This window comes from Chinchilla lanigera, unplaced genomic scaffold, assembly GCF_000276665.1.
Source record: "Chinchilla lanigera isolate Chin_1 unplaced genomic scaffold, ChiLan1.0 scaffold00041, whole genome shotgun sequence".
NCBI lineage: Eukaryota > Metazoa > Chordata > Mammalia > Rodentia > Chinchillidae > Chinchilla > Chinchilla lanigera.
Genome location: NW_004955442.1, coordinates 16,037,917 through 16,065,539, shown reverse-complemented (window position 1 = coordinate 16,065,539; position 27,623 = coordinate 16,037,917). Strand labels below are relative to the sequence as shown.

The 27,623-nt window shown below is 56.9% G+C and overlaps 2 protein-coding genes across 8 annotated transcripts in view; one reads left to right on the top strand and one right to left on the bottom strand.

Annotated features, from left to right (window-relative positions):
* Cacna1h (calcium channel, voltage-dependent, T type, alpha 1H subunit) overlaps positions 1 to 17,575 on the top strand; it is a 60,898-nt gene extending 43,323 nt beyond the window's left edge. The window contains exons 10-36 of one of the 7 annotated variants that reach the window (XM_013517981.1): positions 1,770 to 2,209; positions 2,656 to 2,807; positions 3,542 to 3,727; positions 4,196 to 4,313; positions 4,431 to 4,586; positions 4,735 to 4,825; positions 4,958 to 5,166; positions 6,149 to 6,541; positions 6,921 to 7,021; positions 7,157 to 7,280; positions 7,357 to 7,425; positions 7,545 to 7,729; positions 7,881 to 8,007; positions 8,122 to 8,247; positions 8,351 to 8,440; positions 8,647 to 8,839; positions 9,164 to 9,181; positions 10,229 to 10,380; positions 11,171 to 11,280; positions 11,394 to 11,527; positions 11,892 to 11,962; positions 13,116 to 13,194; positions 14,335 to 14,456; positions 14,534 to 14,779; positions 14,861 to 15,035; positions 15,257 to 15,417; positions 15,781 to 17,575. In XM_013517981.1, coding sequence (XP_013373435.1) covers positions 1,770 to 2,209; positions 2,656 to 2,807; positions 3,542 to 3,727; positions 4,196 to 4,313; positions 4,431 to 4,586; positions 4,735 to 4,825; positions 4,958 to 5,166; positions 6,149 to 6,541; positions 6,921 to 7,021; positions 7,157 to 7,280; positions 7,357 to 7,425; positions 7,545 to 7,729; positions 7,881 to 8,007; positions 8,122 to 8,247; positions 8,351 to 8,440; positions 8,647 to 8,839; positions 9,164 to 9,181; positions 10,229 to 10,380; positions 11,171 to 11,280; positions 11,394 to 11,527; positions 11,892 to 11,962; positions 13,116 to 13,194; positions 14,335 to 14,456; positions 14,534 to 14,779; positions 14,861 to 15,035; positions 15,257 to 15,417; positions 15,781 to 16,821 — 5,069 coding nt within the window. In that variant the 3' untranslated portion in view covers positions 16,822 to 17,575. Of the gene's footprint in view, positions 1 to 1,769; positions 2,210 to 2,655; positions 2,808 to 3,541; positions 3,728 to 4,195; positions 4,314 to 4,430; positions 4,587 to 4,734; positions 4,826 to 4,954; positions 5,167 to 6,148; positions 6,542 to 6,920; positions 7,022 to 7,156; positions 7,281 to 7,356; positions 7,426 to 7,544; positions 7,730 to 7,880; positions 8,008 to 8,121; positions 8,248 to 8,350; positions 8,441 to 8,646; positions 8,867 to 9,163; positions 9,182 to 10,228; positions 10,381 to 11,170; positions 11,281 to 11,393; positions 11,528 to 11,891; positions 11,963 to 13,115; positions 13,195 to 14,334; positions 14,457 to 14,533; positions 14,780 to 14,860; positions 15,036 to 15,256; positions 15,418 to 15,780 lie in introns of all 7 variants that reach the window. The other 6 variants (XM_013517980.1, XR_001235422.1, XM_013517983.1 and 3 more) reach the window with 6 other exon arrangements.
* Positions 17,576 to 24,898: 7,323 nt separating this feature from the next.
* On the bottom strand, positions 24,899 to 26,413 carry LOC102011483 (tryptase-like). Its single transcript, XM_005391590.1, has 5 exons — positions 26,341 to 26,413; positions 26,018 to 26,189; positions 25,636 to 25,901; positions 25,348 to 25,511; positions 24,899 to 25,269 (listed from the first exon to the last, which is right to left on the bottom strand). Exons 1-5 carry the CDS (start codon positions 26,411 to 26,413, stop codon positions 25,105 to 25,107), a joined length of 840 nt encoding a protein of 279 aa, XP_005391647.1. The 3' UTR covers positions 24,899 to 25,104.
* Positions 26,414 to 27,623: the final 1,210 nt, after the last annotated feature.

Genomic DNA, 27,623 nt, shown 5'->3' with positions numbered 1-27,623 from the left:
CTGTGACCATCAGAAGAAAAGGCAGACCCCACCTCCACCCCTCCACCCCCAGTAGTGAACTAGGCAGGTGACAGCCCAGTGCAGCAGAACGTGAGCAGGCAGATGGCATTCTTGGTCTGCTGCAGACAGCCTATCAAGGTGCCTGGCCCATTTCCCACGGCCTCTGCCTGGCCAGAGCGGAACTATGTGCCCATGTTCTTGTCCTATCCTGAGGATTTAGAGTCCTTAGTGGCCGCAGGAGCTGGCTTTTTTCTAAGTGTGGAAGCTGAGGCTAGGGTGGTATGGGAGAAGAAGTCAGGGTCACAGAGTTCCCTCAGGGGAGAGGGCTGCCACCCCAATGCAGTGGGGTCCCAGAATCAGCCCTCCTGGGACAGGCGATAGAGGGGAGACTCCAGCATCCCCAGGTAGTCCAGTTCTGTGCCAACTTGGAGGCTCTGTTGTGTCTTGTGCAAGATGGTGGACAGGGATGTGTGTCCACTGTGGTGGGGATGTGCTAGGTCTACCTGCCTCAGTACTAGACGTTATACGAATGCCAGGATACTCTGGACACACGTTCCTCCAGCATGCACTGCTTATGGGGGTGGTCTCAGAGCCCACAATACAGCATGGGTATTGGTGTGAAGCACGCTCAGACTCCAGAGTGTCAGCAGGTTCTCTGGGGATGATAGCAGTGTGGCTGTGTCAGGCTAACTTGTTTCAAGCAGGTGCCTACCAAGAGCCTGTACTGTTATGTTTTCATGGATGGTGCAGCCCCACCACAGGTGTCTCTGTCCCTTTAGTGGTAATACGCCAGTGTGATAGGAGTGCCACTGTAGGGTGGATGTGTGTATGTCCACTGCATGTGAGACAGTGTAAGGATGTGCATATATATGCTTGGGTGTGTGGCAGTGCACAGGAATGTATATGTGTGGCCAGGCATGTGTGTGAGAGTACTTAGGTAAAAATGCACATATGCGTGTCTGGTTGTGTGTGGGACAGTGCATGGCTGCAATGTAAGTATATGACAATGCAGAAGTGCACACTGTGCTTAGAAGTGTGAATCCATGGGTGTACACGTTTGCCCTGGTGTGTGAGATAGGCAGATGCACACACATGTGCCCAAGTATGAGAGTGCCTGGGTGCACATGTGTGTCTGGGTGTGTGACTACAAGTGCACATGTGTGCACCCAGGCATATGAAATAGCATACAGGTGGGCACATGTGTGCCTGAGCGTGACAGTACACAGGTGTGCGTATGTATGTGCCAGAATATAGATATACAAGTGTGTTCCCAGTTGTGTGAGATAATGCACTGGTACGTACATATACCTAGGTATGTACTGGTGGATGTATCTGTCCCCAAATCCTCTGGCTGCTGTACAGAGTACCCCAGACTGAGTGGCCTAGAGCAACAGGAATTGACTCTTCGTTTTGGAGGCAGGAAGTCCCACGCCAGGGTGTTGCAGGGACCATTCCTTCTGCAGGCTCAGAGAGGGACCCTTCTTCTTCCCCCAGCTCCTGATGGCCAGCATTGTCTCTCCCTGTCTTTCTCCTCACCCTGGAGGATACCTGTTTGCTTGAGGCTCTCCCTGCTCTAGGGTGACATCATCCTAACTGATGGCCTTTGTGAAAGCCCTATTTGTGCATGAGGTCCCACTTAGAAGGGCTGGGTTTAGGATGTGAATGGGTCCTTCCTTGGGACAAGGCACCCTCACCTGTGTGGGAATGGGTTTCTGGGAATTCTGGGTGTAGTATCACTGCAAGCCTGACCCATTTGTGCCCTCCTGCAGGCCTGGGCCGGGCCCCCAGTCACTTGTCAGGCCTGAATGTGCCCTGCTCCCTGCCAAGCCCCCCTGCGGGCACACTCACCTGTGCATTGAAGAGCTGCCCGTACTGTGCCAACGCCTTGGAGGACCCCGAGTTTGAGTTCAGTGGCTCAGAGAGTGGGGACTCGGATGTCCACGGGGTCTATGAATTCACACAGGATGTGCGGCGTGATGACTGCCGGGACTCCATGCAGCTGCCCTCAGCAGTGGATGTGCCTAACCAGGGCAGTGTGCGGAGACCACAGGGTCAGGCAGCCTCTTGTGAGCCAGGTGGACTGGGCCAGCTCTGGGCCTCCTTCAGTGGCAAGCTGCGCCGCATTGTGGACAGCAAGTACTTCAACCGTGGCATCATGGTGGCCATCCTCGTTAACACGCTGAGCATGGGCGTCGAGTACCACGAGCAGGTGGGGCCTGTTGAGGACTGCAGGCCCTGCGCACCAGGCCCTCTTCAGCCCTTGCCAGTACCAGAAGCAGCTAGGTCCAATAGCTGGTCAAAGGTTCTTCCTCTGCTTTGAGACCCTGTTGCACCCTCACAGCTTCTGGTGGAGTACCTCGCCCTGGGCCTCAAGCCCTGTGCCTGTGGGGCTGGTGGGAAGGGGGTATTTCTGGAGGCCTCCAGCAGACACTGTGCCCAGTCATTACAGTAGGAATCAGGAAGGAGGCAGGGTCTGGGGGACCTAGGGTGGTAGTGAATCCTAGGACCCTGGTTTCTTCCCCAGGTTCCTGAGATGTTGTGTAGCCCTTCTGTCTCTTAGGCCCTTGATGAAGCCAGACCTACTACAGGTCAGAGTCCAGAAGATGTGGGAGCCCCCTGGGCAGGGCCCCCTGACCACTCCTTTCCCACCTGCAGCCTGATGAGCTGACCAATGCACTAGAGATCAGCAACATCGTGTTCACCAGCATGTTTGCCCTGGAAATGCTGCTGAAGCTGCTGGCTTGCGGCCCACTGGGCTACATCCGGAACCCCTACAACATCTTCGATGGTATCATTGTGGTCATCAGGTGGGTCCCATCCCTGGCTAGCCAGACAGCCTGAGATGCTCCACTCCCAGCAGAAACCACAGAGGGCAAATACCCATCCCCACAAGGGAGCATTAGTGATGGTGTGCATAGGGAGCAGGAGGGGTCCTGGTGGCCTCATCCCTCCCATGGGCACAGTAGGGTAGGCATATGTCACCTGCACCCTAGTCATTCTGTATCTAGAATGGCACTCTGTGCAGGAGCAGAGGGGTGGTCAGCAGTCTTCCAGCCTCAAGACCCAACTGTTCAGGGCCCAGTCCTTTGGAAGTTGAGTCATGCTGGGTCCTGGGGGTATGCGCTGTACAAAAGCAACTCAGAACAGATGGAAGAATTCAAGAGAGTCCTTTTCCCCAAAGGAACATCCTTACAAGGGGAAGCCTGGCACCTGGCAGGGAGAGGGTTGAGCACAAGCAAATGAGATAAGGCTATGGAAGTCGGGACCCGAGAGGCCCTCAGTGAAGAAGCTTCTTTGATCTGACCAGAGCTAGGGTTTTCTGAGGGTCCAGGGGGATTGGGAAACCACCAATGGCCCGTAAAACTGCTGTTGAGATGTTGCTACACCCCCTCGGGCATCTTGATACAGCTGAACCTGCTCCCTACTACAGACTTTAGCAGAGGCTACTGTGGCTCCCAGGCTGATAATCCTGCATCTGGGAGGAGGAGGGTGGGGTCAGGGGTCAGGCTGCCCTGACCCTTGCCCTGACACTGACCTGCAGTGTCTGGGAGATCGTGGGGCAGGCAGATGGTGGGCTGTCAGTGCTGCGTACCTTCCGGCTGCTGAGGGTGCTGAAGCTGGTGCGGTTCCTGCCTGCACTGAGGCGGCAGCTCGTGGTGCTCATGAAGACCATGGACAATGTGGCCACTTTCTGCATGCTGCTCATGCTGTTCATCTTCATCTTCAGGTGAGTGTCAGCCATAGGTAGACATGGGGTTATGTAAGCAGCAAAGTGATATGTCTGACAAGAGCCCTGGGGAGGAAGACCGCCCCACTGGCCCTGAGTGCAGTGTCCACAGAAACTGTCACCGCTCCCCAGCTCAGGCATAGTCAGTGAGCTCCTTCTGTGTGCTGAGACTGGGAAATGGGGCCCAGGCTGACTGTGCTCTCCTGGGGCCCCCAGAGAGATGAGGTGAGCTCTGAGAATGGGCCAGGCTTTTGTGAGCTGGGCAGTCCAGGCATGGTAGGGGCGGTCTCTGCCTCAAAGGACTCAAGATGATATCCAGGTCCGGGCCACCTCCCAGAGCCAGAATGGCCACCCTGCCTCCAGCCTTAGTCTTCTTACTTGCAGAGTAGACAACTCAGCCCTGGGGTAGGAGGGACCCCGGGCACTACCCACGGGGCCCCTCTAGCTCAACTGCCTGCCTTGCCCTAGTATCCTAGGTATGCACCTTTTTGGCTGCAAGTTCAGCCTGAAGACAGACACAGGGGACACCGTACCTGATAGGAAAAATTTCGACTCCCTGCTGTGGGCCATTGTCACCGTGTTCCAGGTACCGCAGGGCTAGAGCCCTGAGCAGTGGGGACAGTGGGAACAGTGAACCTTGTCCCCAGGGAGGTTGCGGGTGTCCTTTGGCCCTGAGCCCCCTCAGTGCGAGGACGCCCCCCAGATCCTAACACAGGAGGACTGGAATGTGGTCCTGTACAACGGCATGGCCTCTACCTCCTCCTGGGCTGCCCTCTACTTCGTGGCCCTGATGACCTTCGGGAACTATGTCCTCTTCAACCTGCTGGTGGCCATCCTGGTGGAGGGCTTCCAGGCAGAGGTGAGGAGCACAGGGAAGGGCGGGAGCCTGGGCAGGTGGCTAGACCCTCTGCACACCATGCTGGCCCTGGTGGTAACTGCCATCCTGTGCCAGGCACACATAATCACGCCACAGGGCCTCACATTCACCTTGCGCTTTGTGGGTGCAGGGTGATGCGAACAGGTCAGACACAGATGAAGACAAGACATCTACGCGCTTTGAGGAGGATTTTGACAAGTTGAGAGACCTGCAAGCCACAGGTGTGTGTGTGTGTGTGTGTGTGTGTGTGTGTGTGTGTGTGTGTGTAAAGTGGGTAGGGCTGGCTGGGTGACACCTGAGGGACAAGTTTCCATTCCTGGGACCCCAGAGGTTCATGTGACTTCTGCTAGCAGAGATGAAGATGTACTCACTGGCAGTGACCCCCAATGGGCATCTGGAAAGCCGGGGCAGCCTACCCCCTCCGCTCATCATGCACACAGCTGCCACACCCATGCCCACTCCCCGGAGCTCACCACACCTGGATGCAGCCCACGGCCTCCTGGACTCACGGCGCAGCAGCAGTGGCTCCGTGGACCCCCAGTTGGGAGACCAGAGGTCACTGGTAGGGATTGTCTCCTGCCCAGCCTTAAGTACCTTCTTCCCCTGAAGCAAGTGAGGGTCCCACTTGCCCTATGCATAACCGGAAAGGCGCTGTGCTCTGTAGATGGGCTCGGGCCATCACTCATAGTAGCCAAATGTGAGACAAGATAATAGTTGGCCCGGCACAGAGCACATCAGAGGGTAAAACAGAAAAAGGCCAGCAAAAACCTGTGCCAAACAGGACCTGTGAGACAAAATGACAGTGGAGTGGAGGACTCATGGATCCTACCCATAAGCAGAGCAGCTCAAGTCTGTTGAAAATAAATTCGAAGGACACTTGCCCCATGGATGCTGCTGGATCTGGCTGCTGAGATTCCCAAGAAGAGCTTAGGGAGAGAGAGGTAGAGGTTGGCCAACTAGGCAAGCTGAGGGACAGCAGGGGCCAGATATACAACAGGGAGAGGGTGAGGGGAGGTAGCCATGGCCATGCAAAGTACACAGGGAGCCCTTGGGGCCCAGTCACTGAGCACATTCTATCACAGTCAGTGCCAGGGTCCCCCAGAGGTGGAAAGAGACAGGCTAGTGGAAAGCAAAATTTGGCTTCTTCTGGACCCAGGAGTCCAGGATAGTCACAACAGAGGGTCTAAACAGAGACCCTCAGGAAAGAGCCCTGGTGGGGTCTGACTTTACGCCTTGAGACAAATTTTTTCTCTGCATGTCCAGAGATAAGTGATAGGAAACGGCAGCAATTGGCCCTTGCTAGATGCACCCGTGTCACCCACTGAGCAAGTGCCCAGCATTGTCAGGTGTCACTTGAAGATGCAACCTAGACATTGTGTCCTGTAGGATACTTGCTAGGTGATGGCTATGCACAGCCAGTACTCTGTAAACACCAGGCATGGCTGCTGACAGGGGTCTATGGGAAAGGGCTCTGTAGCCTGGACATGGCTGTCTGGGGAGCCCTAGACCTATGACTGGCCTGTTCACACACCCTCACCCTCCAGGCCAGCCTGCGCAGCTCACCCTGTACCCACTGGGGCCCCAACAGCGCCTGGAGCAGCCGACGCTCAAGCTGGAACAGCCTGGGCCGTGCACCCAGCCTCAAGCGCCGCAGCCAGTGTGGGGAACGTGAGTCGCTGCTGTCCGGTGAGGGCAAGGGCAGCACAGATGACGAGGCTGAGGACAGCAGGCTGGGCATGGTGACCCGCCCACTGCGGCGTGCTGAATCCTTGGACCACCGCAGCACTCTGGACCTGCGGCCCCCACGGCTGGCCACCCTCCTGCCTGCCAAGCTCCATGACTGCCCTGGGCAGACAGTGGCCCTGCCCAGCGAGTTCTTCCTGCGCATTGACAGCCACAGGGAAGAGACAGCTGACCTTGAGGATGATGTGGAGGACGTAAGTGCATGGGCACCGTGGGCCTGGTCAGACTGACCACCCTGACTCCTCCTGCCTTGGGGCAATTCTCCAAAGCATGCCTAGGCAGGGGCTTGGATGTCATTCATGGGACTTGAAGGAGCAAGAGTGGACTGGCCAAGGATAGCACCCAACATCAGCTGTTCTGGGCCCATGTCCCCTACCCTGGTGGTCAACCACTAGCCAGGAGGTACTTGGTAGGAGAGGCCCCCAGGAGCATCCCCACAGCCTTGTGGACGTCCAGCATGGTTGCACATCACCTGGGCAGGGAGGACAAGGCTCATGAGCTGGAGCGGGTGAGGATGTGGGTGCACTGCCCTGAGAAGGAGATGCAGACCCTGAGGACCTCTCTTACCCCCAGAGCTGCTGCTTCCGCCTACGCAAGGTGCTGGAGCCTTACACGCCCCAGTGGTGCCGCAATCGAGAGTCCTGGGCCCTATACCTCTTCTCCCCGCAGAACAGGTGAGGCATTGCCCGCCCCCATTGGCCCAGCTGCACCCTGCCTCCCATGGGTAGCCACAGGGCCCCTGAGGCAGCAGCTCAGCCAGAGCTGTCCTGGGACTCCACCCAGGTGTGCTGACTCAGTCACCTCCCCAGGCTGCGCGCCTTCTGCCAGAAAGTCATCGCACACAAGATGTTTGACCATGTGGTCCTCCTCTTCATCTTCCTCAACTGCATCACCATAGCCCTAGAGAGGCCGGACATCGACCCCAGCAGCACTGTGAGTTTCTCAGGCAGCTGGCCAGGTGGGGAGCAAGTTGTACGGGTGCAGCCTTCCCATCAGCCTCTTCTTGCAGGAACGAGCCTTCCTCAGCGTTTCCAACTACATCTTCACAGCCATCTTCGTGGCCGAGATGATGGTGAAGGTACCAAGGTGTCCCGGTCACCCTCTCTTTTGAGGTCCCCATCTTGCCCGCATGGCCCCTGGCTATCCTGACCCTAGATCCTTCCTGCCAAGCCATGTACATAGACACCTTCTCTGCAGGTGGTAGCCCTAGGCCTGTTGTGGGGAGAGCATGCATACCTGCAGAGCAGCTGGAATGTGCTAGATGGGCTGCTGGTCCTGGTGTCCCTGGTTGACATCGTAGTGGCCATGGCCTCAGCTGGTGGTGCCAAGATTCTAGGCATTCTGCGTGTGCTGCGGCTGCTGCGGACCCTGCGGCCTCTGAGGTGGGTGGAACAGAGAGGAACCCCGTAGGGTCAGAGAGGACCTGCAGTGCAGTCTCTCTCTGCCACCCATTTGGTTCCACCTTGAGGTCATTGCACTTGCCATGTCTTTGCTTGAGTGGGTCCAACAGTACATCCTCTCTGTTGGCTCCAGGGTCATCAGCCGGGCTCCAGGCCTCAAACTGGTGGTGGAGACTCTCATATCGTCTCTCAGGCCCATTGGGAACATCGTCCTCATTTGCTGTGCCTTCTTCATCATCTTTGGCATCCTGGGAGTGCAGGTGGGCACGATCAGCTGGACTGGGAAAACTGGCCGGGCCTGGTTGGGCCCAGGGCTAGGGCAGGGCAGGGTGCCTCAGCCTGGGCTCTGGGTGACAGCTTTGCCCTACCACCAGCTCTTCAAGGGGAAGTTCTACTTCTGTGAGGGCGCCGACACCAGGAATATCTCCACCAAGGCCGAGTGCCGGGCTGCCCACTACCGCTGGGTGCGGCGCAAATATAACTTTGATAACCTGGGCCAGGTGGGTAGGGCAGCCATGGTGGGCAAGCAGGTGGTGGTGGTAATGGGACTTTTGGAACAGGTGGTGACCCCAGCCCTACCAGTGACATCTGCCCACCCCACAGGCGTTGATGTCCCTATTCGTGCTGTCATCCAAGGATGGCTGGGTGAACATCATGTATGATGGGCTGGATGCTGTGGGCATTGACCAACAGGTGCGTGGCTGGGCACCACCATGGGTGACCTTGAATAAAGGCCCAGTGTCCCTGGGGTTGAGCTGGGTTACCTCAGAGATCATCCGCAGTGACTGTATCTAGCCTGAGCACTAGGATGAGGTCCTCTGTGAGCCAGGCCTGGAGGAGGTCCCAGGCAGGCGAGTAGGCAGCCAGTGGCCAGATACCCACCACTTTATATGCTACAGCCTGTGCAGAACCATAACCCCTGGATGCTGCTGTACTTCATCTCCTTCCTGCTCATCGTCAGCTTCTTTGTGCTCAACATGTTCGTGGGTGTTGTGGTAGAGAACTTCCACAAGTGCCGGCAGCACCAGGAGGCTGAGGAGGCTCGGAGACGGGAGGAGAAGCGGCTGCGGAGGATGGAGAGGAAGCGCAGGAGTAAGGCGCCCAGGGTGGCAGAGGCGGGTCGGTACCTGTGCGCACTGTGGTGGCACCGTGCCGGGCCTGCAGTCCCTCCTTGAATGGCTCTGCACAGGCGCCTTGCATGGGCCAGCCTCACAAATGGGCTAGCAGGAGGGACAGTGGGGGCCTAAGAGGTAGACGGGGCATCTCAGTTGCCTCCTGCCTGCTAAGTTCCGGTCTGTCCAAGTCCCTGTGGAACTAGAGCAGGCTGTGGCTCAGGGGCAGGGGGCTTCCCGCACAGGCCTGAGAGTCTCCTCTGCCCCTCACTGTGGCCACTCAGACATCTCCTTGTCTTTCCAGGCACCTTCCCCAGCCCAGGTACCTGCTGCCCGCATGCCCCGCACACACGCTCAGCCCGCTTCTGCCAGCCACCGCACGGGGAGGGTGTGCCACTAGTGGTGCTGGGGTCCACCACAGGGTGGGCACAGTGCCAGGGTGATGGGCGGCAGTGGGGGTGGTGGGAGGAATGGCTGAGGCTGCCTGCTGGTGTCCTTACTGCTGACTCGCTCCTGTGTGACTCTGCAGCCTGCATGTGTGCATGCTTAGGGGACAAGGGCGGGGACAGGGATGAGCCACCTTCCTCCTGCTGGCTCTGGATGCTTTGTCTTTTGCACTGGCCGCTGGCTCCTTTGGCTGCCCAAGCTGAGCCAAGCTCTAGTGATGCATGCTGGACCGAGGAGCATGAGGGTCCGGGGTGGTGGGTCATTTCCCATTGGCACTGGCTCTCCCTGGTCCTAGGTTTTCAGCCCCTGAGTGCCTGGTTCTGTCTCTTGCCCTAGGGATGGGCAGCCCACATCATCTTCTGCAGGCCTCCCTAGTGGATACTGCAGGCAGTGTCTAGTGCAGAGAAACCTGCACTAGATGGGTGCACAGTGAGGGGTGTCCCAGGAAGGCTCCTATCTCACTGTCCTGTTGTGACATCAGCCTTGGATGGGCTGGAAGTTGTGGCTGATACCTTTATCTCTGTTCAAGTGGGGTCTTCAAGGCCCAGATGGGTGAGGAAAGAGGGCCACCATACCCAGTCTCATGTCTCTGGGTTACAGCATGGACCAAGCCCTCCTGCTGCCTACCCCAACCCCCAGGAAGGTAGAGTCTGGGTGGGAACCAGGGGGATATAGGGAGGCTACAGAAGCTTCTGTTTCCCTCCTGGGGCCACCTAGACCCATGGTCTGGGAAGTTGACCTGCCTGAGGCACCAGGCATTTTCTGGCCCATAGCCTCACAGGGAATTTACTCTTGGCTAGGGTGGGGTCGCTTTCTAAAAGAACTCCTCCTTCAGCCTCATGGGAGCTCCACCCTTGGCTTCCTGGTAAGAGATGGAGACATCCTGGTGCCACCAGTGCACTGACCCACCCTCTCCCTGCAGAGGCTCAGCGCCGACCCTACTACGCCGACTACTCTCATACACGTCGCTCCATCCACACACTGTGCACCAGCCACTACCTGGACCTCTTCATCACCTTTATCATCGGCCTCAATGTCATCACCATGTCCATGGAGCACTACAACCAGCCCAAGGTGCTGGCGGCCAGGGAGGGGCACTGGAGAGTTGTGCCAGCATGGGGGCCCCACTGAGCCCACACTGGCACATGGGGGTGTGGAGGGACAGTTCCATCAACTGATCCTTTTTAAATGGGTGGGAACTCCAGTGACCTCCACTCCGAGGGGCTGGTGGGAGTTTCCTCCCCAGCCTGCAAGTCTTATCGCTGGGAACATAGTAAAGCTGGCCGGGGGTAGCCACAGCCCTTTTCAGTCTGCTAAATCTGCATCTCCATCCTTTAGTTAGTATGTGTCCTTCCCTAGAGGAAGGCTGAGGCCATAAAAGAACAGAGTTTTTCATTGGGAGTATGCTTAGCCTTAAAAGATGTCACTTTGTGCACAGCTAGGGATAGTGGGTCTCCTGGGGCCCCTGCCTAGGCTGGAGACAGACCAGGAGCCTGGGTTCCTCCTGTTCTTGAAGGTTCCCTCGGGGTCACAGGGTGACACCTCCTAGGCCCTATACCGGCTCCAGATAGTAAGCTCTTAGTGGCAGGCCTCACAAGGCCCACCAGTCAGCAGGGCAGGAGGGGCTGCAGTGGCCAGGCAGCTGCTGGGCTGTGAACCATGGAGGCACCCTTCCCCAGTTTTACTGCAGCATGGGCCCTGTGTGCCTACCTGGAGACTGGGACCTGGCTGCCAACACCCAGGGCGACTCCTGCCAGCTAGGCCACTGCCGTGTGACTACAGGAGGCCCTGTAGGGAGGTGGCAGGCATGAGGGAAGGGCAGCCTGGCTGAGGACCTGCCACCAGCCTTCCCCTCTGCCCTTAGTCACTGGACGAGGCCCTCAAGTACTGCAACTACGTGTTCACCATCGTCTTTGTCTTTGAGGCCGCGCTAAAACTGGTGGCCTTTGGGTTCCGGAGGTTCTTCAAGGACAGGTATGGGTGGACCTCTGGCAACCAGGGAGGAGACTCCTGTCCCACCTTCCCGGTGGGTTTTAGGGTGGGGCCTGAGGTAGTAGCCACACTGAAGTGTGCCTTCCACTGGCCAGGTGGAACCAGCTGGACCTGGCCATTGTCCTGCTGTCTATCATGGGCATTGCACTGGAGGAGATCGAGATGAACGCTGCACTGCCCATCAACCCCACCATCATCCGTATCATGCGTGTGCTCCGCATCGCCCGCGGTAAGTGGCCCTTATCCCCGTCACCCTGGGGACCCCTAGGCCAGTGATGGCACACCTTTTAGAGTTTTCAGTGATAACAGTAGCCCACTGCAGCTTGCATGCTATAGATTTGCTGCCACTCCCCTAGGCTGTTGGCTGAACCCAGTGGTAGCCTTGAGTCCCAGGCCCAGCAGTACAGATGGCAGATAGACCCAAATACTTTGCCTCACGCCTGGTCTTCATCCTTACCTATGTCTGAGACCTCTGCAACTGGGGCTGGGTCAGTGTGTGAGGAGGTCCTAGAGTCCAGGCAGGAAGTGAAGGGATGTATCCCTGGACAATCAGGGGTCAGCCAAGCCTGCTAACACTCAGCTCCTGGCCCTAGTGCTGAAGCTGCTCAAGATGGCCACGGGCATGCGGGCCCTGCTGGACACCGTGGTGCAAGCCCTGCCCCAGGTAGGTCGGGGCCCAGGCAACGCCCATGGGTGGGCACCACGTGTCCTCAAGGATAAGGCCGCAGGAAGGGCCTGGTTCATGCCCCTGTCTCCCTCCCTCACGTGCCTGGTCCCACAGCCGAGGTCATGGCGCATGTGTGCCTCAGCCGAGCTGGAAGAGGTAGAGAGGCCACCTGCCTTGGCCCCAGCCTCTGGGCAAGAGCAGTGACCATGGTCTGTCCCAATTGTACACTTCTGGAGGCAAGGGGCCACAGAAAGGGAGTCAAGGTAGAGGCCAGCAGGGGCCGAGGCAGGCTTGCTTATAAAAGGGCAGAGGACTGCAGCCTTGGGGTTGCTGGGGCTCATGTCCTCACTTCTTGTACCCTTGGCCCCACCATGGTCTCTTCTGGCCTAAAGTGAAAGACTCTTGTTGTGGGGCTCAGTCCCCAAGCAGCCACTTGCCACTGCCCAACTTGTAGGCCATCTCCCCTGTTGCTCTGTGCTCTGCCCTTCAGCTGACAGTCCACTGGCCACATCTCTAACAGCCCACTTATCCCCCACCTCCTTTCTAGAGCCTCCGCACTGGCACCTGTTTACCCGTGCACCACCCACTGGCCCTCAGTTCCTATCCGCACCGTGCCTACCCTTAGCAGCATTTTGAGTTTCCCCCAAGCGACACTCCCAATGCTGCTCAGAGTTTCACTGTGCTCAGCTGTCCCTGGGTTTGGGAACGGGGAGGGCTGGGGCTGGGTTGGTTTGGGGTCAGTAGGCAGGGCCCCTGGATGGTCTTCCTGTCTGCTGAGCACTGGCAGGGGTCCCTGTCCTGGGGTCTGAGGTGGAGTCGGCCCACACAGGGCGAGCCAGGGAAAGCACACTCCAGGCCTTGGGAAAAGCACCTGCTGGACAGAGGTGGAGTGGCTGTGGGGACAGTGGCTCAGAGGCAGGATGAGGAGGGGGCGGTGGGGGATGATGAGGGCCAGAGATTGGCAGGGATGGGGACACTGGATGCTGGACAAGGACAGGGAGCTCCAAGGGCCGCAAGAGGCTGCAAAGCCGGGGTGGGGTCTGAGCCCATTTCTGTCCCTCTTTTGACCTCCCTTGGCAATGGGTGCTAGGCCTGTGCCGAGGGCTGGATGGCGGCCAGGCTGACCCCTTTCTGCTTCTTTCTCATGTAGGTAGGGAACCTTGGTCTTCTTTTCATGCTCCTGTTTTTTATCTATGCTGCCCTGGGAGTGGAGCTGTTCGGGAGGCTTGGTGAGTGCAGCACACAGACGTGGAACTGGGGAAGTGTGACTGCTGTGCTCAGCCACGAGCACCCAGGCCTGTGCCCTGGGAAGCTCAGCACACTGGCCCAGACGTGGCCAGCCCACCAGCCTCTTGGGGGTGCCCCCACCCTTCCAGCCTCATCAGGCTTACTGGAGCCCACTGCTTGCAGTAGGCACACGTGGGCTGCTGCATGCACAGAGGCGCCCAGACCAGTGACACAGACATGCCTGCACACAGACCCAGACGTCCAGGCAAGACCACGCTCAGGGACGGTGAGGGTGTGCTTAGAAACATTCACCAGCACTCATGCACACACATCTCACACACACTAGCATGCTCACATAGTCATACAAGCTCACAGAGCATGCCTCATCCTGACCCCTACATGGTCCCCAGGAGACAGGTGCCACCAGTATGTTTTTCTTTATTTTTTAATCTTTACCATTATTAATTCATACATTTATTTTTTTACGGTACCGGGGATTGAACCCAGAACTTTTGCACTGAGCTGCATTCCCAACTTTGTTTTTTTTTTTTTTTTTTTTTTTTTTTTTTGGTGTGTGTGTGTGTGTGTGTGTGTGTGTGAAGCAATGTCTCACTGAATCAGTAAGTTGCTGAGGCAGGATTCAAACTTGCAGTCCTTCTGCCTCAGCCTCCCAAAGTGGGCTCACAGGCATGGACCACCGTACCTGGCTCCATGTCCTTTTAGATCGTCACCAGAGATACTTCCCATTCTGGGCTGGGGTAGGTAGGGACCTCCACAGGCAGCCCGATCCCTGTTAACCCTTTTCCAGCTCCCAGGTCAGCCTGGGGCCTTGTGATCTCTGGATAGTAGGTGGCCACACTGGCAATCAGCCTGTGGTCTGCCCACCCGGGGGAGCTTGGTCCAGTCACAGATGTTACAACTCCTTCTCAGGATTCTAGGTTCCCCCAGCTGGGTTTGATGACTCATAGACCAAGCCCAGCAGTCAGGGCACCCTGTCACTGCATAGAAGGCAAAAGCATACTTACCACCCACAGCTTGAGCCAAGAGGCTAGGCCTGTCCAGGAGGGTGAAGTATAGGCAGTGCTGTCAGCTGAGAATGAGTTAGAGCATAGTGGCTGAAAACCCACCCCCACCCCCTGCAGAGTGCAGCGAGGACAACCCCTGTGAGGGCCTGAGCCGGCACGCCACCTTCTCCAACTTTGGCATGGCATTCCTCACACTCTTCCGCGTGTCCACTGGTGACAACTGGAATGGCATCATGAAGGTACCAGTGGGGCCTGCAGGGGCGGGCACCTGCTGGTGAGGGCAGTCAAAGTGTAACCCTGCTGCCTGCTGGCCCAGGACACACTGCGTGAGTGTGCCCGCGAGGACAAGCACTGCCTCAGCTACCTGCCAGCGCTCTCGCCCATCTACTTCGTCACCTTTGTGCTGGTGGCCCAGTTTGTGCTGGTCAACGTTGTGGTGGCTGTGCTCATGAAACACCTGGAGGAGAGCAACAAGGAGGCCCGTGAGGATGCCGAGATGGATGCAGAGGTTGAGTTAGAGCTGGCACAGGAGGCCCCAGCACAGCCCCTGTCCGGGGCACAGGTGAGTCCAGCAAGGGAGAGGGGTTAGGGGTGTAGTATAGGGGTGGCCTTAGGCTGATGAGCAAGGCCTCCCTACCCGCAGGACAGCCCAGGCTGTGAGCCAGATGCCCCGAACCTCCTGGTCGTACGCAAGGTGTCCGTGTCCAGGATGTTGTCGCTGCCCAGTGACAGCTACATGTTCCGGCCCGTGGCACCTGCTGCAGCTCCCCACCCACTTCAGGAAGTGGAGATGGAGACCTACTCAGGTCCCTCTTCAGGTACGGGCCCTGGCATGGATGTGGGGTACAGGACCAGGCAAAGGGGAGAATGGGAGCCGGGAAAACAGTGGACCAGAGGCAGGTGGGGGCTGGGTAGGGAGGCAGACAGGGACCAAGCAAGAGAGTGGATGGAGGTTGGGCTGGGCAAGCTGTACTGGGCAGGGGTGGGGTGGTGGGAGACAGGTTGGTAGGCCACTCAGTTCAGACACATCCCTGCCCAGGCCCAGCCACCTCTGCTCACTCTCCACCCCTGGAGCCCTGTGCCTCCCTCCAGGTTCCACCAGCGACATCCTCCCCAGCCAAGGGCAGTGACCCCCAGTGTGCTCCGCCCCCTCGGGGTGCATCCCGCTCCCCCAGCCTTGGCCGGCTGCTGTGCAGACAGGTAGGGGAGCTCTTGCCCCTGGGGCTTGGGAACTCTGTGCCATTCTTCCATCCAGTTGGAGGAAGCACAATCCTGGGCCATGTCCTGGGGACTCGGTTTCCTGGCTGTTACTAAGTGGTCTCAGAGCATCAGGGCCACTATACTATGCAGCCCAGGATGTGACAGCAGACCTGGTTGTAGGGACCGGAGTCCCCATTTCAGGCACCAGCCTCTGGGGGCTGCAGTGTGGCAGGCATGGGCTTGTCCCCTGGGCCTCATGGGTGGGGGCCCCATCTCTGGTGCTCCAGGTCCCAGGTGGGGAAGGGTTCCTGGCCCTGACTGCTGGCTGGGGTCCCTCCTCATTATAACCCCGGGCTCTTGCAGGAGGCTGTGCGTACCGAGTCTCTGGAAGGGCAGATTGACGGCCCTGGGGACAGCGGCCCGGACTCCACAGGGTCTGTAGAAAAGACCCCAGTGAGGCAGGCGTCCCTGGGGGGCTCCCTGAAGTCCCCATCCCGCTCCCCATGGCCTGCCAGTGTTCGCACCCGCAAGCACACCTTTGGACAGCGCTGCGTCTCTAGCCGGCTCCTGGCCTCTGGCGGAGATGAGGCCGAAGCTGCAGATCCAGCAGATGAGGAAGTGAGACACATCACCAGCTCCGCTCACCCGTGGCCTGCGGCTGAGCCCCATAGCCCTGAGGCCTCCCCTGTGGCCTCCCCCGCAGCCCAAGGGGTGTCAGGCAGCGGGCAGGACCTGCATAGGCTCTGTGATCTGGACGCCCAGGGCTTCCTGGACATGCCAGGTCGGGCAGACACACACAGGTGGCCCTCGGTGGAGCTGGGTAGTGGTGATGGCCACCTAGAGCCAGAGGAAGTAAAGGCCCGGGTTCCAGAGCTCGAACCAGCCCTGGGGGCACGCAGAAAGAAGAAGATGAGCCCTCCCTGCATCTCCGTGGACCCCCCTGCAGAGGATGAGGGCTCTGCACGGCCCCCGGTGGCAGAAGGCAGCAGCACCCTCCGGCGCAGAACCCCGTCCTGTGAGGCTGCACCCCACAGGGACTGCCTAGAGCCCATGGAGGGCACTGGAGGGGACCCCACTGCCAAGGGGGATCGGTGGGGCCAGGGCTCCTGCCGGGCAGAGCACTTGACTGTCCCCAGCTTTGCCTTCGAGCCACTAAACATGGGGAGCCCTAGTGAGATCCCCTTCTTGGACAGCAGTCAGAGTGTGACCCCAGAACCCAGAGTTTCCTCCTCAGGGGCCACAGTGCCTCTGGATGCCCATGAAACAGAGCTTTCTGTACCCTTTGTGGATCCCCCAGAGAGGGGGCGGGGACTGTACCTTATGGTTCCCCAGACCTCCCTGAAGAAACCGGGTTCCCCCCCAGCCACCCCTGCCCCCGGTGACAATGCAGATGAGCCCGTGTAGCTCAGACTCAAAGTATACAGGGCTTTGCACGGGGTTAGGGCCACCCTGTGGGGCAGTGGCCTCAGACAGGCAGAGAGTGGACCCTGGCTCAGGCCCCACGATGGGTAGAGGGCCAGGAGGACAGCCCAGGAGAGACAGGTGGATGCATTCTGTGCACCATGTTGTGGGAGTCATCGCCCATGACATCTGTCCCATCCACTGGGTCAGTTCAGGTCTGAGTTTTGCCGCTGCCACCATCTGGCCATGTAGGGCCTATCAGCAGGCTGGTGACAAGATGCTGTATCTGTGGGAAAGGGCACCACAGCACTGTCCCCACACTCCACTGTTATAGGGAGCACACGCTTGAGCCTCAGGCCCTCAGCAACAGGCTCGGTCCCCAAGGCCACCATGGCCAGTGTCACCTCTGCTCACAGTCTGAGTCCCCATATATCACCCTCCGCACTTCCCTCTCCCGTGGCACCTCTTCACATCAGCTCGGGGGTTCTAGGCGCATCCTGTGACTCTGGGAAGGCCACCTCACCAGGGCGTTGTGACCTGCGCAATAAGACGCCCTGGCCCCATTCTAATGGCGCCGCCCAGCTGTCCAGCCCTGTGGCCTGGAGACTGAGCCCTCTGTTCCGTTCTGTTCTGTTCCCTTTGTCTTATAAATTCAGGTTACATGTTGCAATAATCTGATGCAGAAAACTCAGCTTCTTAAGGAAAAGGGGAGGGAAGGGGCAAAGCAGAATAAATACTAACTTATTTAAGAAATACACTTTGGTTACCACCTCAGAATCAAGTGTCCCAGGTTGGGCAGAAACGGGAGCTGAGCAAGGCCCTGCATAACCTGCATAACTTGGCCACCAGGATGCCCAAGACCAGGAGCAGTAGGCCGAGCAGAAAGAGGCCTCGCAGGGGAAGCCTCCACCCCCAACTGTGGCACATGATGATGGATCTAGTTCAAATATGCAGGGATGTGGTGTAGACCCCAGGCCCTTTGGTGTGGCCACAGCCTACTCCCCAGCTGATCACACCAGCTTGCAGCCAGGTCTTCCATCCCTCTGGCAGACTGGAGACCTCCGGAGTCATTCTGTGGGCAGAAAAGGGCGAGAACCCGCCACCAAGAAGTCATATAGGAGATCTCACTGGCTCCCCACTCCCCACCCTCACCTGATGTATGTCCCCCGAGCCCTGTCCTCACAGCAGTTCCAATGAATGGCATTATCTAGCCTGGAATAGGCCTTCTGCAGGTTCCCCATGGAGACTTCTGTTTCCTGCAGGCTGTTTGGGGGACACAGAGGTTCTAGGGGAGGTATGTGCGCCTAGGATGTTGGCGCTGCTGCCCCTGTACTGCTGAGAATAAGGGTGGGCCATGTCTCTCAGGTACAATCCCTGTACCATGGTTACCTGGTTGCCTGCATACTGGTTGAGTCTTTGGTCTTGGTGTGACCAGATGTGTAGTGAGCTCTGAGATGGGGCACCCACAGACAGGGTGATGGAAGGGTCCCTACCCCTCCTGTGTATAGCTCCTGCCTGTCACCCAGCACTACATCCCAGGGTAGAAGTCAGCCAAGGTCTCTTTGAGGTAGACAGGATTTGTCTGGAGAGGGCCACCTAGATGCACAAGGATGAAGCCCCGGCCAAACCCCAGAGGTCCTGGGGAGTTGGGGTACAGGTCGACCCACATTATTGTAGAGAATTCGGGGACGTGGCTATTAGCAGCTCCTCGAAGTAGACCTGATAGTTGGATTAATTCAGAGACCTGGAGGACAGGGTATGGGTGTGGGGTCATCACCACTGACTGGCCAGTGGCAAGACAACAGTCAGTATCCAGCAACCCAGAGCCTGCCTTGGCCAGGCTGCAATTGTTCCTCAGCCACTGAGGCCTGAGCCTGGGCTGCAGCTGTGCTGCAGGACTGGGGTGGCACCTTGGGGATCTCTGCTGCTTCTGAAAGGAAGATGTCAAACATGATGGAGATCAGTGACACTCTTGAGCCCTAGAAGGGCTGGTTGGGGTAGAGTTGCAGATTTCAGCAGTGGGGAGGGAGTGAGCTGCCTGGCCCAGGAGGTATGCAAAGATGCACAGAAGCGGTCTTGTGCCGGTTAGGCCAAGGCCAGCACCAATCAGCCTAGCAGACAAATATATTCTCTGAGCTCTGTAGCTGCACACTGCCACATCAAGTGGGTAGATGGTAACATAGTTCGCCCTGTGTACTAAAGAGCAACGAAGGATCGGTTTCCCTGGCAGCAGCGAGCATCCACAGGGTGCTCCACATATATGCACCTTGCAGAGGCAGAGGCTGGCCTGCCATGACCACACTAGCTGGGGCAATATGGCTCCCTGCATTGGAAACCTGGGGTTGCCACACCCTGAGCCAAGCGGTGGTAGAGGTTGGTCCTCAGAGCCTGCTTTCCATCCATGCTCTTCCGCCAAAAAGCCTCCCTCACCACCCCTCCCACCGTGGGCATCTTCTGTCTGTTGGGACAATCCAGAAGGATTGTGTATGCAGAAAGTGATACCCTGGAAGTCAGGAGCACCCCAGCTCCCTCGCCTTGGTTTCTAATGTTAGCAGGACCCTGGCAATGGGGGCCAGGGAAAGACCTTGGAGAGCTGGATACCTCAGAGACCCCAGAGGCTGGGCGGAGGGTGGGGGAGTAACTACTGGGTAGGAATGGGGCCTCCTCTTAGGGTGAGAATAGCGATTGTCTCAGCTCTGCAAATGAGCTAAATGCCAGCCCAGCGAGCACTTTATTATGGTTAATTTTCTTATGTAAATTTCACTTCAATAAAATTTTTTTAAAAAGTCAGAATCTAGTTTAAAGGGTTCCCACTGGCCAGATCTGGGTCACTTTGTGCTCACACAAAGTGATAGTAATAATTAAATCTGTACAACTAAGTGAAATAAGAAACAGTTTACACAGAGAAAGAGATGGAGAGGAGTCTTTTTGCCCCAGAATGCCAACTGGTACCCAAGGAGGGATGAGACTTTGGCTTGGGGAAGTCACCAGAAGGTGGCAGCAATAGCATTGATTCAGACAAGAACCATGAGTGATGATGACAGGAAGAGAGGCTGCGAGGTTATTTGTGTGGCCTCAAAGAATCTCGTGAAAGTCACAAATTAACTGAGAAACAGAGAGGGGTGGCTTTCCAGAGGGCCCGGCCTGTACCCTCAGCCAGGATTCCTGAGTAGTCACATGTGATGAGCCAGTGACCTCTCTGGGCCTCCAGGTGACCCAGAATGGACAGTGTCCCTTCAGATACTCCTGCCAGGCCTCTACTCCAACCCTGCACTCCTTGGAGGTGGGGGCACACCTGGCTGCAGAGTCAGGAAACACCTGAGAGATGAAGACAGGCTGGCAGGATGAGGGCAAATGCCCAGGTAGGGACCTCCTGCTCCAAAGTTCTGAGTGATGCCCACTGGGCTCCAGGGTAACCGTAGAATGGGTCCCCTCTCCTAAGCGTCTGAACCCAGTATCTAGGCAGTCAGGTAGGACTCCCAGTGACCATCCCAGGCCCACAGCAGCCATGACAATAAACAGCAGCCATAGTGACCAGTCATAAACAGCAGTTGGGAGGCCTAGGCCTCGGCCACTCATGCCCTCCAGCACCCCTCCCGAAGAAAGCCTCACCATGTCTGGGTTCTGGGACCCTCTGTCTCAGCACCTCACCCAGGGTTGCAGACTATGCACATGACACACCAGGCCCCACTGCAAGGACATAGTATTTCCCCCTCTCTTGGCCTAGACCCACAGAGTCTGGCTGGCTTAGAGGCTCCAGCTCCATGGCTAGTGGGAAACAGGCCATCTCCTAGAGAGACTGTAGGGTCCACCCACTCCAGCAGAATGCAGATGCTCTCCCAGCAACACCCCACCTCCATCCAGGCTGGTCATCCACCAGGCACAGCCAGGAGCTGCAAAAGGTCCTGGGCTCACAGGCCATGTCATCTGTCCATGGCAGGGCCAGGAGGAGGGTTTACCCTGATCCCTGGGCTGCTGGTGTGTGGTGTGGTATGGGGTTGGGTAGGGAAGGCTTTGCACCTGATAACTGGGGCAGCAAGGGAAGAGGAAGAAAAGGGGCCACTGACAGGCCCCACCTTGTTCCCTCTGTATACAGCAGGAGGAATTGTCATCTCCCTTTGTTCTCAGGAGGATGTTGCAGCCCAGGTAGCCGGTGAATGGCTCAAGGAGTAAATCAGACCACAGTAAGGATAGGATGAGACCCAGGTGCCCCACTGCAAACCTGAGCATTTGTTGCGACCAGCATAGGTCAGAATCAATGCCACTGCTTCCAGATGCCCTCCTTGGTTTATGCAAGTCACAGGGGGTGTCTCAAGAAAATCCCAACCTGAGGCCCAGACAGCTTGGAGAGTCAGCTTGAGCTTCCATGATAATATACCCTCTGCAATGTCCCTGTCCTCCTCACATTTGTCCTCGGGTCTCCTCCCTGGTCTGCACCAAAGATCAAGTGGACAGAGCCCTCCAGCTCTCCAGGGCTTCTTGTATGGCTGAGCCTGATGATCAAACTGATTAGAAGCCCTAGGAAGAGTAAGGAACTGTCTCCATCTCCACATCACAGGCTGGGTTTGGAGGGTCCCACTCAGACCCTCTAAGTCAAGCATCCCTTTTAAGTGTAAGGGGCTGAGACATGGGAACAGCCTGATAATTTACAGGATGCAGCTCCACAGGGCATAAACTTGGACTCCTTTACACCAGGACCTGGCTAGTGATGGCCTTGGCTCAAAGATGTGTAAGTTTCTGATCTACTGATGAACAGGGATGACATCAGCTGCCCCCACCTTCCTCCTTCGGATGGCAACACCTGGGAGGTGCTGCATGGGGAAGAAGAGACCTTCCTGGTCACTCAGCTCAGGGGCAGAGGGTGGGAAAGCAGGTATTCCCAGTCCATGCTGTCTACATGGGGACCTAGGAGCTGGATGTCACTCAGTGGGGTTAAAGCAGGTGGGGAGAACAGGGTCTTCATGGAATCAAATCCTGAGACCTTCCCTCAGAGTCATTCCAGGTCTCCCCAAGAGGGGACTTCAGGGCTCTCTCCTGTCCCAGCACAATCCACCTGCAGCACCAGGGAACTCACTGCCCAACCTGCATACCATGACCCTGCTCCCTGCAGAGCCCTCAACACTGCCCAGATCCCAGGCCTGCTGTCAAGAAAGATACTCTGGACCATCGTGTTGTGGCCCCTGGGCAGTGCTGTGACAGGTGCCAGTGTGTCTTCATCTGCCAGAGAGCATGTGGGGGTGGGGTGGTCTAGCCCTGGGGGTGGCCTCTGGCAGGTCTCCCATAGCTAGGATCCCAGGAGAGCTTGAGCTTGGGGCTACATCTGTCTCTTGGGCACTGTCCCCTGGGGAGGAGCCCTGGCTGTTCAGAGAGAATTATTCATCCTGCTGAACCTACCCGGCAACCACCTCAATAGGGCCAACCTGCACTTTTTTATTTTTTATTTTTTGAGACAGGGTCTCTGTATGTATTCCAGACTGACCTTGAACTCACAGCAATCCTCCTGCCTCAGTCTCCCAAGTGCTGGGATTACAGGTGTGCACCCTCACTTTTATGCATCATATCTGCTGCTGGGCTGAGCTTCTCAGAAATGAGTGCCAGATAAGAGGAAAGCCCCAGCATAAAACACCCTGCCCTTTCCTCTAGCCCTTCTGTCACTTCCCTTCCAACTCCACCCCCAGGACCATGTTTCATCTCCTTGGGACCTCTGTCCCTTGCCTTCACTCTGTACAGCCTCCGCTAAGGATGTCGGAATCAACTTATTGAAGCCAGAGGTCAGCCTGTCTGCCAACAGTGAAAGCTAGCGAGCAAGATGGGTGGGCACGAAGATGGAGGGACAAATTTCCAGTTTTATCTTGTGTTTTTTTTTTAATGGCAAATGTTTGCCATTAAAAATAAAACCAAAAGGAACAATGGAGCAGTTTAGCACCTCCTTCCCAGTGGATTTCACTTTGGAGAGTGAGGGCCAGGACTGTACGGGAACTGTTACTGTGTGAAGCAGTGCCCCCAGAGACACTCCCAGCATCCTCACCCCCTCCCTTGTGTGGGTGGCAGGCCCACAGAAATCAGGGGTTGGGGCTGGAGAAGGGCCAGGTGGGTCATTTCAGAATCTCCCCTGAGGAGGATAGAGATCATCCAGAGATTCTACGGGGTAAATGTAGGTATCTGTACCAGACAACTGGTAGTAGAGGGAAGTGAAAATCTCTTCAAAAAGTCTCTTCCCACCTGAAAGCCCCAGAGTGAATCCCAAAGGACTGAGCTGGTTAGCTGCCCATTTTGCTAATGTGGTAGTGTGCAGTTTCAACTTGACTGGCTCTGGAAGCCACTGGGGAGATTGGTAGAGCACACTTCTGCGTATATCTGGGTAGGTGATGGAGGTGTGGCCTTGGGGACTATGTCTGTTCCCTGGCCCCTCCCTCTCTGGCACTCTTCCTCTGCTCTGCTTCTCTGCTACCTTAAACTAAGTATCTTTTCTCTGCCATAACCTTCTACCATGATGTTCCTGCCATGGAGCCAGCCAGCCGTGGACTGAATGCTCAGAAACCACTAGCCAAACTAAACCACTCCTTTAAATTTTGGGCGTTAGGAAAGCCGACTCATACAGCTTTTGAGCACATGCAGTGCACACCAGGGCAGGGACACACAGCTGGTGCAGACACAGGGCAACATATCTGTTCGGGGGCCACATGATGGGTACAAGGATCTGAAGCCAGAACCCAGGAACAGTTTGCCAGAGAGAGTACGAACTTCCTCAGCAGGCACACCTGAGTCCCACTCCATCCCTCCCTTGAGTTCCTAAGTTCCTGCCACCTGCCTAGGAAGGGGCATCCTTCCAGGCCCTATATGTTACAGTGGCCCAGACAGGCTGCAAGGCTGGGCATCTGGATCACAGTCTGCACCATAGCTGCAAGCCAAGAGGAAGCTTTGGGGACTTGATCTGAGGGGAATGGTCTAAGCTGACCAAAAAAAAGGAAAAAAAACCAAAAAACAAAAAACAGGAGAGGGGGCTGGGGATTTAGCTCAGCGGCAAAAGGGCTGCCTGGCAAGCGCAAGGTCGTGAGTTCGGTTCCCGGTACCGGAGAAAAACAAAACAAAACAAAACAAAACAAAAAACAGGAGAAAACAATCCCAAGTATCTGTAGTGACAAAAACAGGGAGGTAACTGGGTGTTCCAGAGGAGATATGTGCAGGCCAGTCTAGATGTGCACTCAAGGATCGGGCAGCGTGGCTGAAGGTGTGACCTCAGAGACTGCATCCCCAGCACTGCATAGGGAAGATGGACCTCTTATCCCTACAGTGCAGGTGAGGGCTCCAGCCAAGAAAGGGATGCCCTCATCATATTCACAATGATGGTGATCAGTTTCATGCGGTGCCACCTGACAGAATGGTGCAGGTGGAGGCTGAGAAAGCACCAGGTGCTGCTGGGGGTGAGTGGGAATGGGTGGTAACAGGTCCAATGGATGTCCCTACACATAGAGAATGTGTACCCTTAAACCCTAGGAGCATCCCTCACCAGCACCTGTGTGCATAGGAACAGCCACGGCTACTCCAGTCCTGGAGCCGCATTTGGGAATGCCCCAAAGTCCACCTGCAGCAGCTGGTGATTGAGGTCATCAGCGTGGGGTTCAGGGGAAAAGCAAACTTCTGGGGCTTGCTCCAATCAGATCACAGAGGAATGTCACATCAGACACAGGGAAAGTTCCCACCACACCCTGGTCAGGACAGGGGGAGGGTGTTTGGAGTAGGGAGTGGGCCATGGGGGCTTGGGATGATAATGCTCAATTTCTGGATCCTGTCGTTTGTGGGGTCCCTAGCTGTCCTCTACTTTCAGCTCTTAAGTGATCCCTTTTGCTCTACTTGTCCTGAGGCCAGGTGCCAATCACCAAAAGGCAATAAGCTTCAGCAAAGAAGTGGGCTCTGGCGATGAGGCACCAGGCAGGAGGGCTCACATGGCAACATGCTGGCCTCAGGCAATGGGGACCCCACAGCCACAAAGCTACACCCTGGCCCTGCCCAAGACCCTTCTCCCCAGTGACACCCACAACTAGAAACCCAGGGACAACCTTGGATGCTTTTCATGCATTTTAATGAGACATAGCTGCTAGGATGATTAGCACCGGCTACTTAAACAGAGGAGGGATAGCAGGGGAGGGGGCTCTGGACAGGGAGAGGGCTCAAGGCAGAAGAACAGGGAAGACTAAGGTGGGTGCTACCTGGGCAGGAGGTGGCATGCTGGGAACAAGAGGGGCTGCTTCTCCCCTGGTGCAGGATCAGCCCTCCCAACCCAGCTCAGGGATACTCAGGGACATAGCAGTGGATCCAATCCAGGTAGTGGGTTACACGGGTATAGATGCCCGGCCGGTTGGGCTGAGCACAGCCATCACCCCAGCTGACCACACCCGCCTGCAGCCAGGTACCCCTCACTTTGCAGGCCAGGGGCCCTCCGGAGTCGCCCTGGGGAGAACAAGGGTCAGTGCTCAAAAGCAAGGCCAGGATGAGTAGGAGGGGGCAGTGACTGTGGTTGAGACCCACCTGGCAGGAGTCCCTGCGGCTGTTCCCAGCACACAGCATGTCCTCTCGAACAATGTGAATGTTGTCGCCCGTGGAGAGCCCCGTGTGGTAGTTGGCATCGCAAAGGTGGTTTTCCACAATGGGGACCCTTACTTCTTTTAGGGGAAAGGGTGGTGGGAGTGCCTCTGGGGTGAGAGAAGTAGTCTCAGGGACAAACAGATCAAGGCCCATCTTTGTCCCCCAAAAGGAACCCTGCAGCTGAGGCCATGGTATAACCCTGTCCAAGCCCTCATTGTCCCTGCCGCTCACCACCACTGTGCACATTGCCCCAGCCTGTCACCCAGCACGGTGTCCCCGAGGGGAAGGTCTCAGAGGCAGGAGGCAGGGATATGGGGTGGATGCGCCTGGAGATGTTCACAGGGTCCTCCAGCTCCAACAGGGCAATGTCTGCCCCATCCTGGGGCTTGTAGAAGTCAGGGTGTATAATGATCCGGTTAATGGGCAGCAGGTGGTCTCGGTAATAAAGGTGTTGCTCACGGAGCTGCACCCGAAATAATTCAGTGCTCATGATGTTCCTGGAAAGGCAAAGCCTTACTTAGGGAGACCTGCCCTGGGCCAGGTATTTTAGCCTCTGGAGCACCCTGGGGGAAACTGGCACCATGCTCCACCCACTGGTCCCGTGGTCACTCACGGTCCTACACAGTGAGCTGCAGTCAGCACCCACTGTGGGTGGATGAGTGATCCTCCACAACAGTGCATCCAGAAGTTGAAGTTGCACCTCAGGCTCACCTGCCAGGGCCACTTGCTGCTAGGAGCCTCCTGGCCCCCCACAATGCCCGCTCGCTCCAGGGCCAGGCCTGGTGCTGGAGTTGGGAATAATCTCAAGACCAGGCCACAGCCCCATCCTGGCTCAACCCTGCCCAGTGCTGGGGAGACCTTGGGCTTCTCTAAGCCCACCTGCCTGTGAGATGAGAAGCTGCAGGCAGAGACAAAGCCAGTCTGGGCAGGACTCACCGGGGACTGTGTGGACCACACCGGACAGGAGGGGCAGTGCCAGCATCAGCAGGCTCAGCATTGGGCTCAGCATCTGGAAGGAGTGAGGATGTCAGTCCCCTGGCATGAGTCTGGCCAGAAGCCAGGGCTAGCTGGGGTCAGCAGAGAATGGAGCCCATGGAGATTGGAGGTTGGTCCACACTGGAGTCTCACATGTTGGAGTTTCTGAGTCAGGAGAACTTACCCTGGCCAATCCTGCTCCTCTCTACCCAGCCAGCTCTCAACTCCCCATTTATCTCTCCAGAGCAACTTAGATTGGAGGAGGAAATGACTCAGACCCAGGCCCTCCATGTGACACATGGCCCTGCCACTCATATGTCCGTCTGGTACCCACCAGCCCTAATGTTGGAGAGCAGAGGCCCAGCCACCCTCTCTTAGAGGGCCTTGGAGTTTCAGGCCCTGGAATGCTGCAATTCCTATTCCAGCTGCAGTGAGTTATCGGAGTGAGAGTGGCTCCAGTCTGCACAGGATCCACTGGTCCCCTCTGTGTACTGGGATTCCCAGGTGGGCTTCGCCACAGACTGAATACTGGATGTTTGATGGTCCCTCTCTCAGCTGCTGGATCTCTAGCACTGGAATGCTGCTGGGCTTCCAGCTGTTGGGGTCGGACTGCTAACCTAGTCAAGAGCAGAAATGACTCACCATGGAACCTCAGGCACAGTGGCAACTAGGGACTACATCTTCCCCATTCCCACCTGTTTTCTTATAGGACACAAGGTGTGAGCCCTTTGAGCCTCCATTTGAGGGAAGCTATGGCCTCCCTCAAAGAAGCAACCGGGTGCCATGGGAAGGCACTATCACCCCACCCTAAGTCCTCTGAGTTCACAGGGTGGGGCTCAGTTCTCTTTACCTCACTTCAGGGGGCAATCATATTAGGTCTCCTTGTCAGAGGAAGAATCAGCCTTGGGAGGGAACAGTACCAAGTCCTCTGGCCAGGAAGGAGCCCTATTGCCTTCAAGAGGCCAAGCTCTGAAGATAGATCCTGCAGCTCCACTGACCAGAAGGCCCCTGGTTATCTCAACTCCATCAACAGAGGGGAGGTGCATGGACATTAAGCAGAGACAAGGCCTATATCCGTCTCTTCTGGGCACTCCTCCCCCAAAATCATCCCTGAGCCCTTCCACATCCAGGCCTGTCCATCCACTCCACCCCTGGTTCTCCTCAGGACCCCCTCCTCACCTCAGGCTCCTGGACTCCCATCGTGTGTGTCCCCACTCTGCCCTCTGTACACCCAGGGGCATACT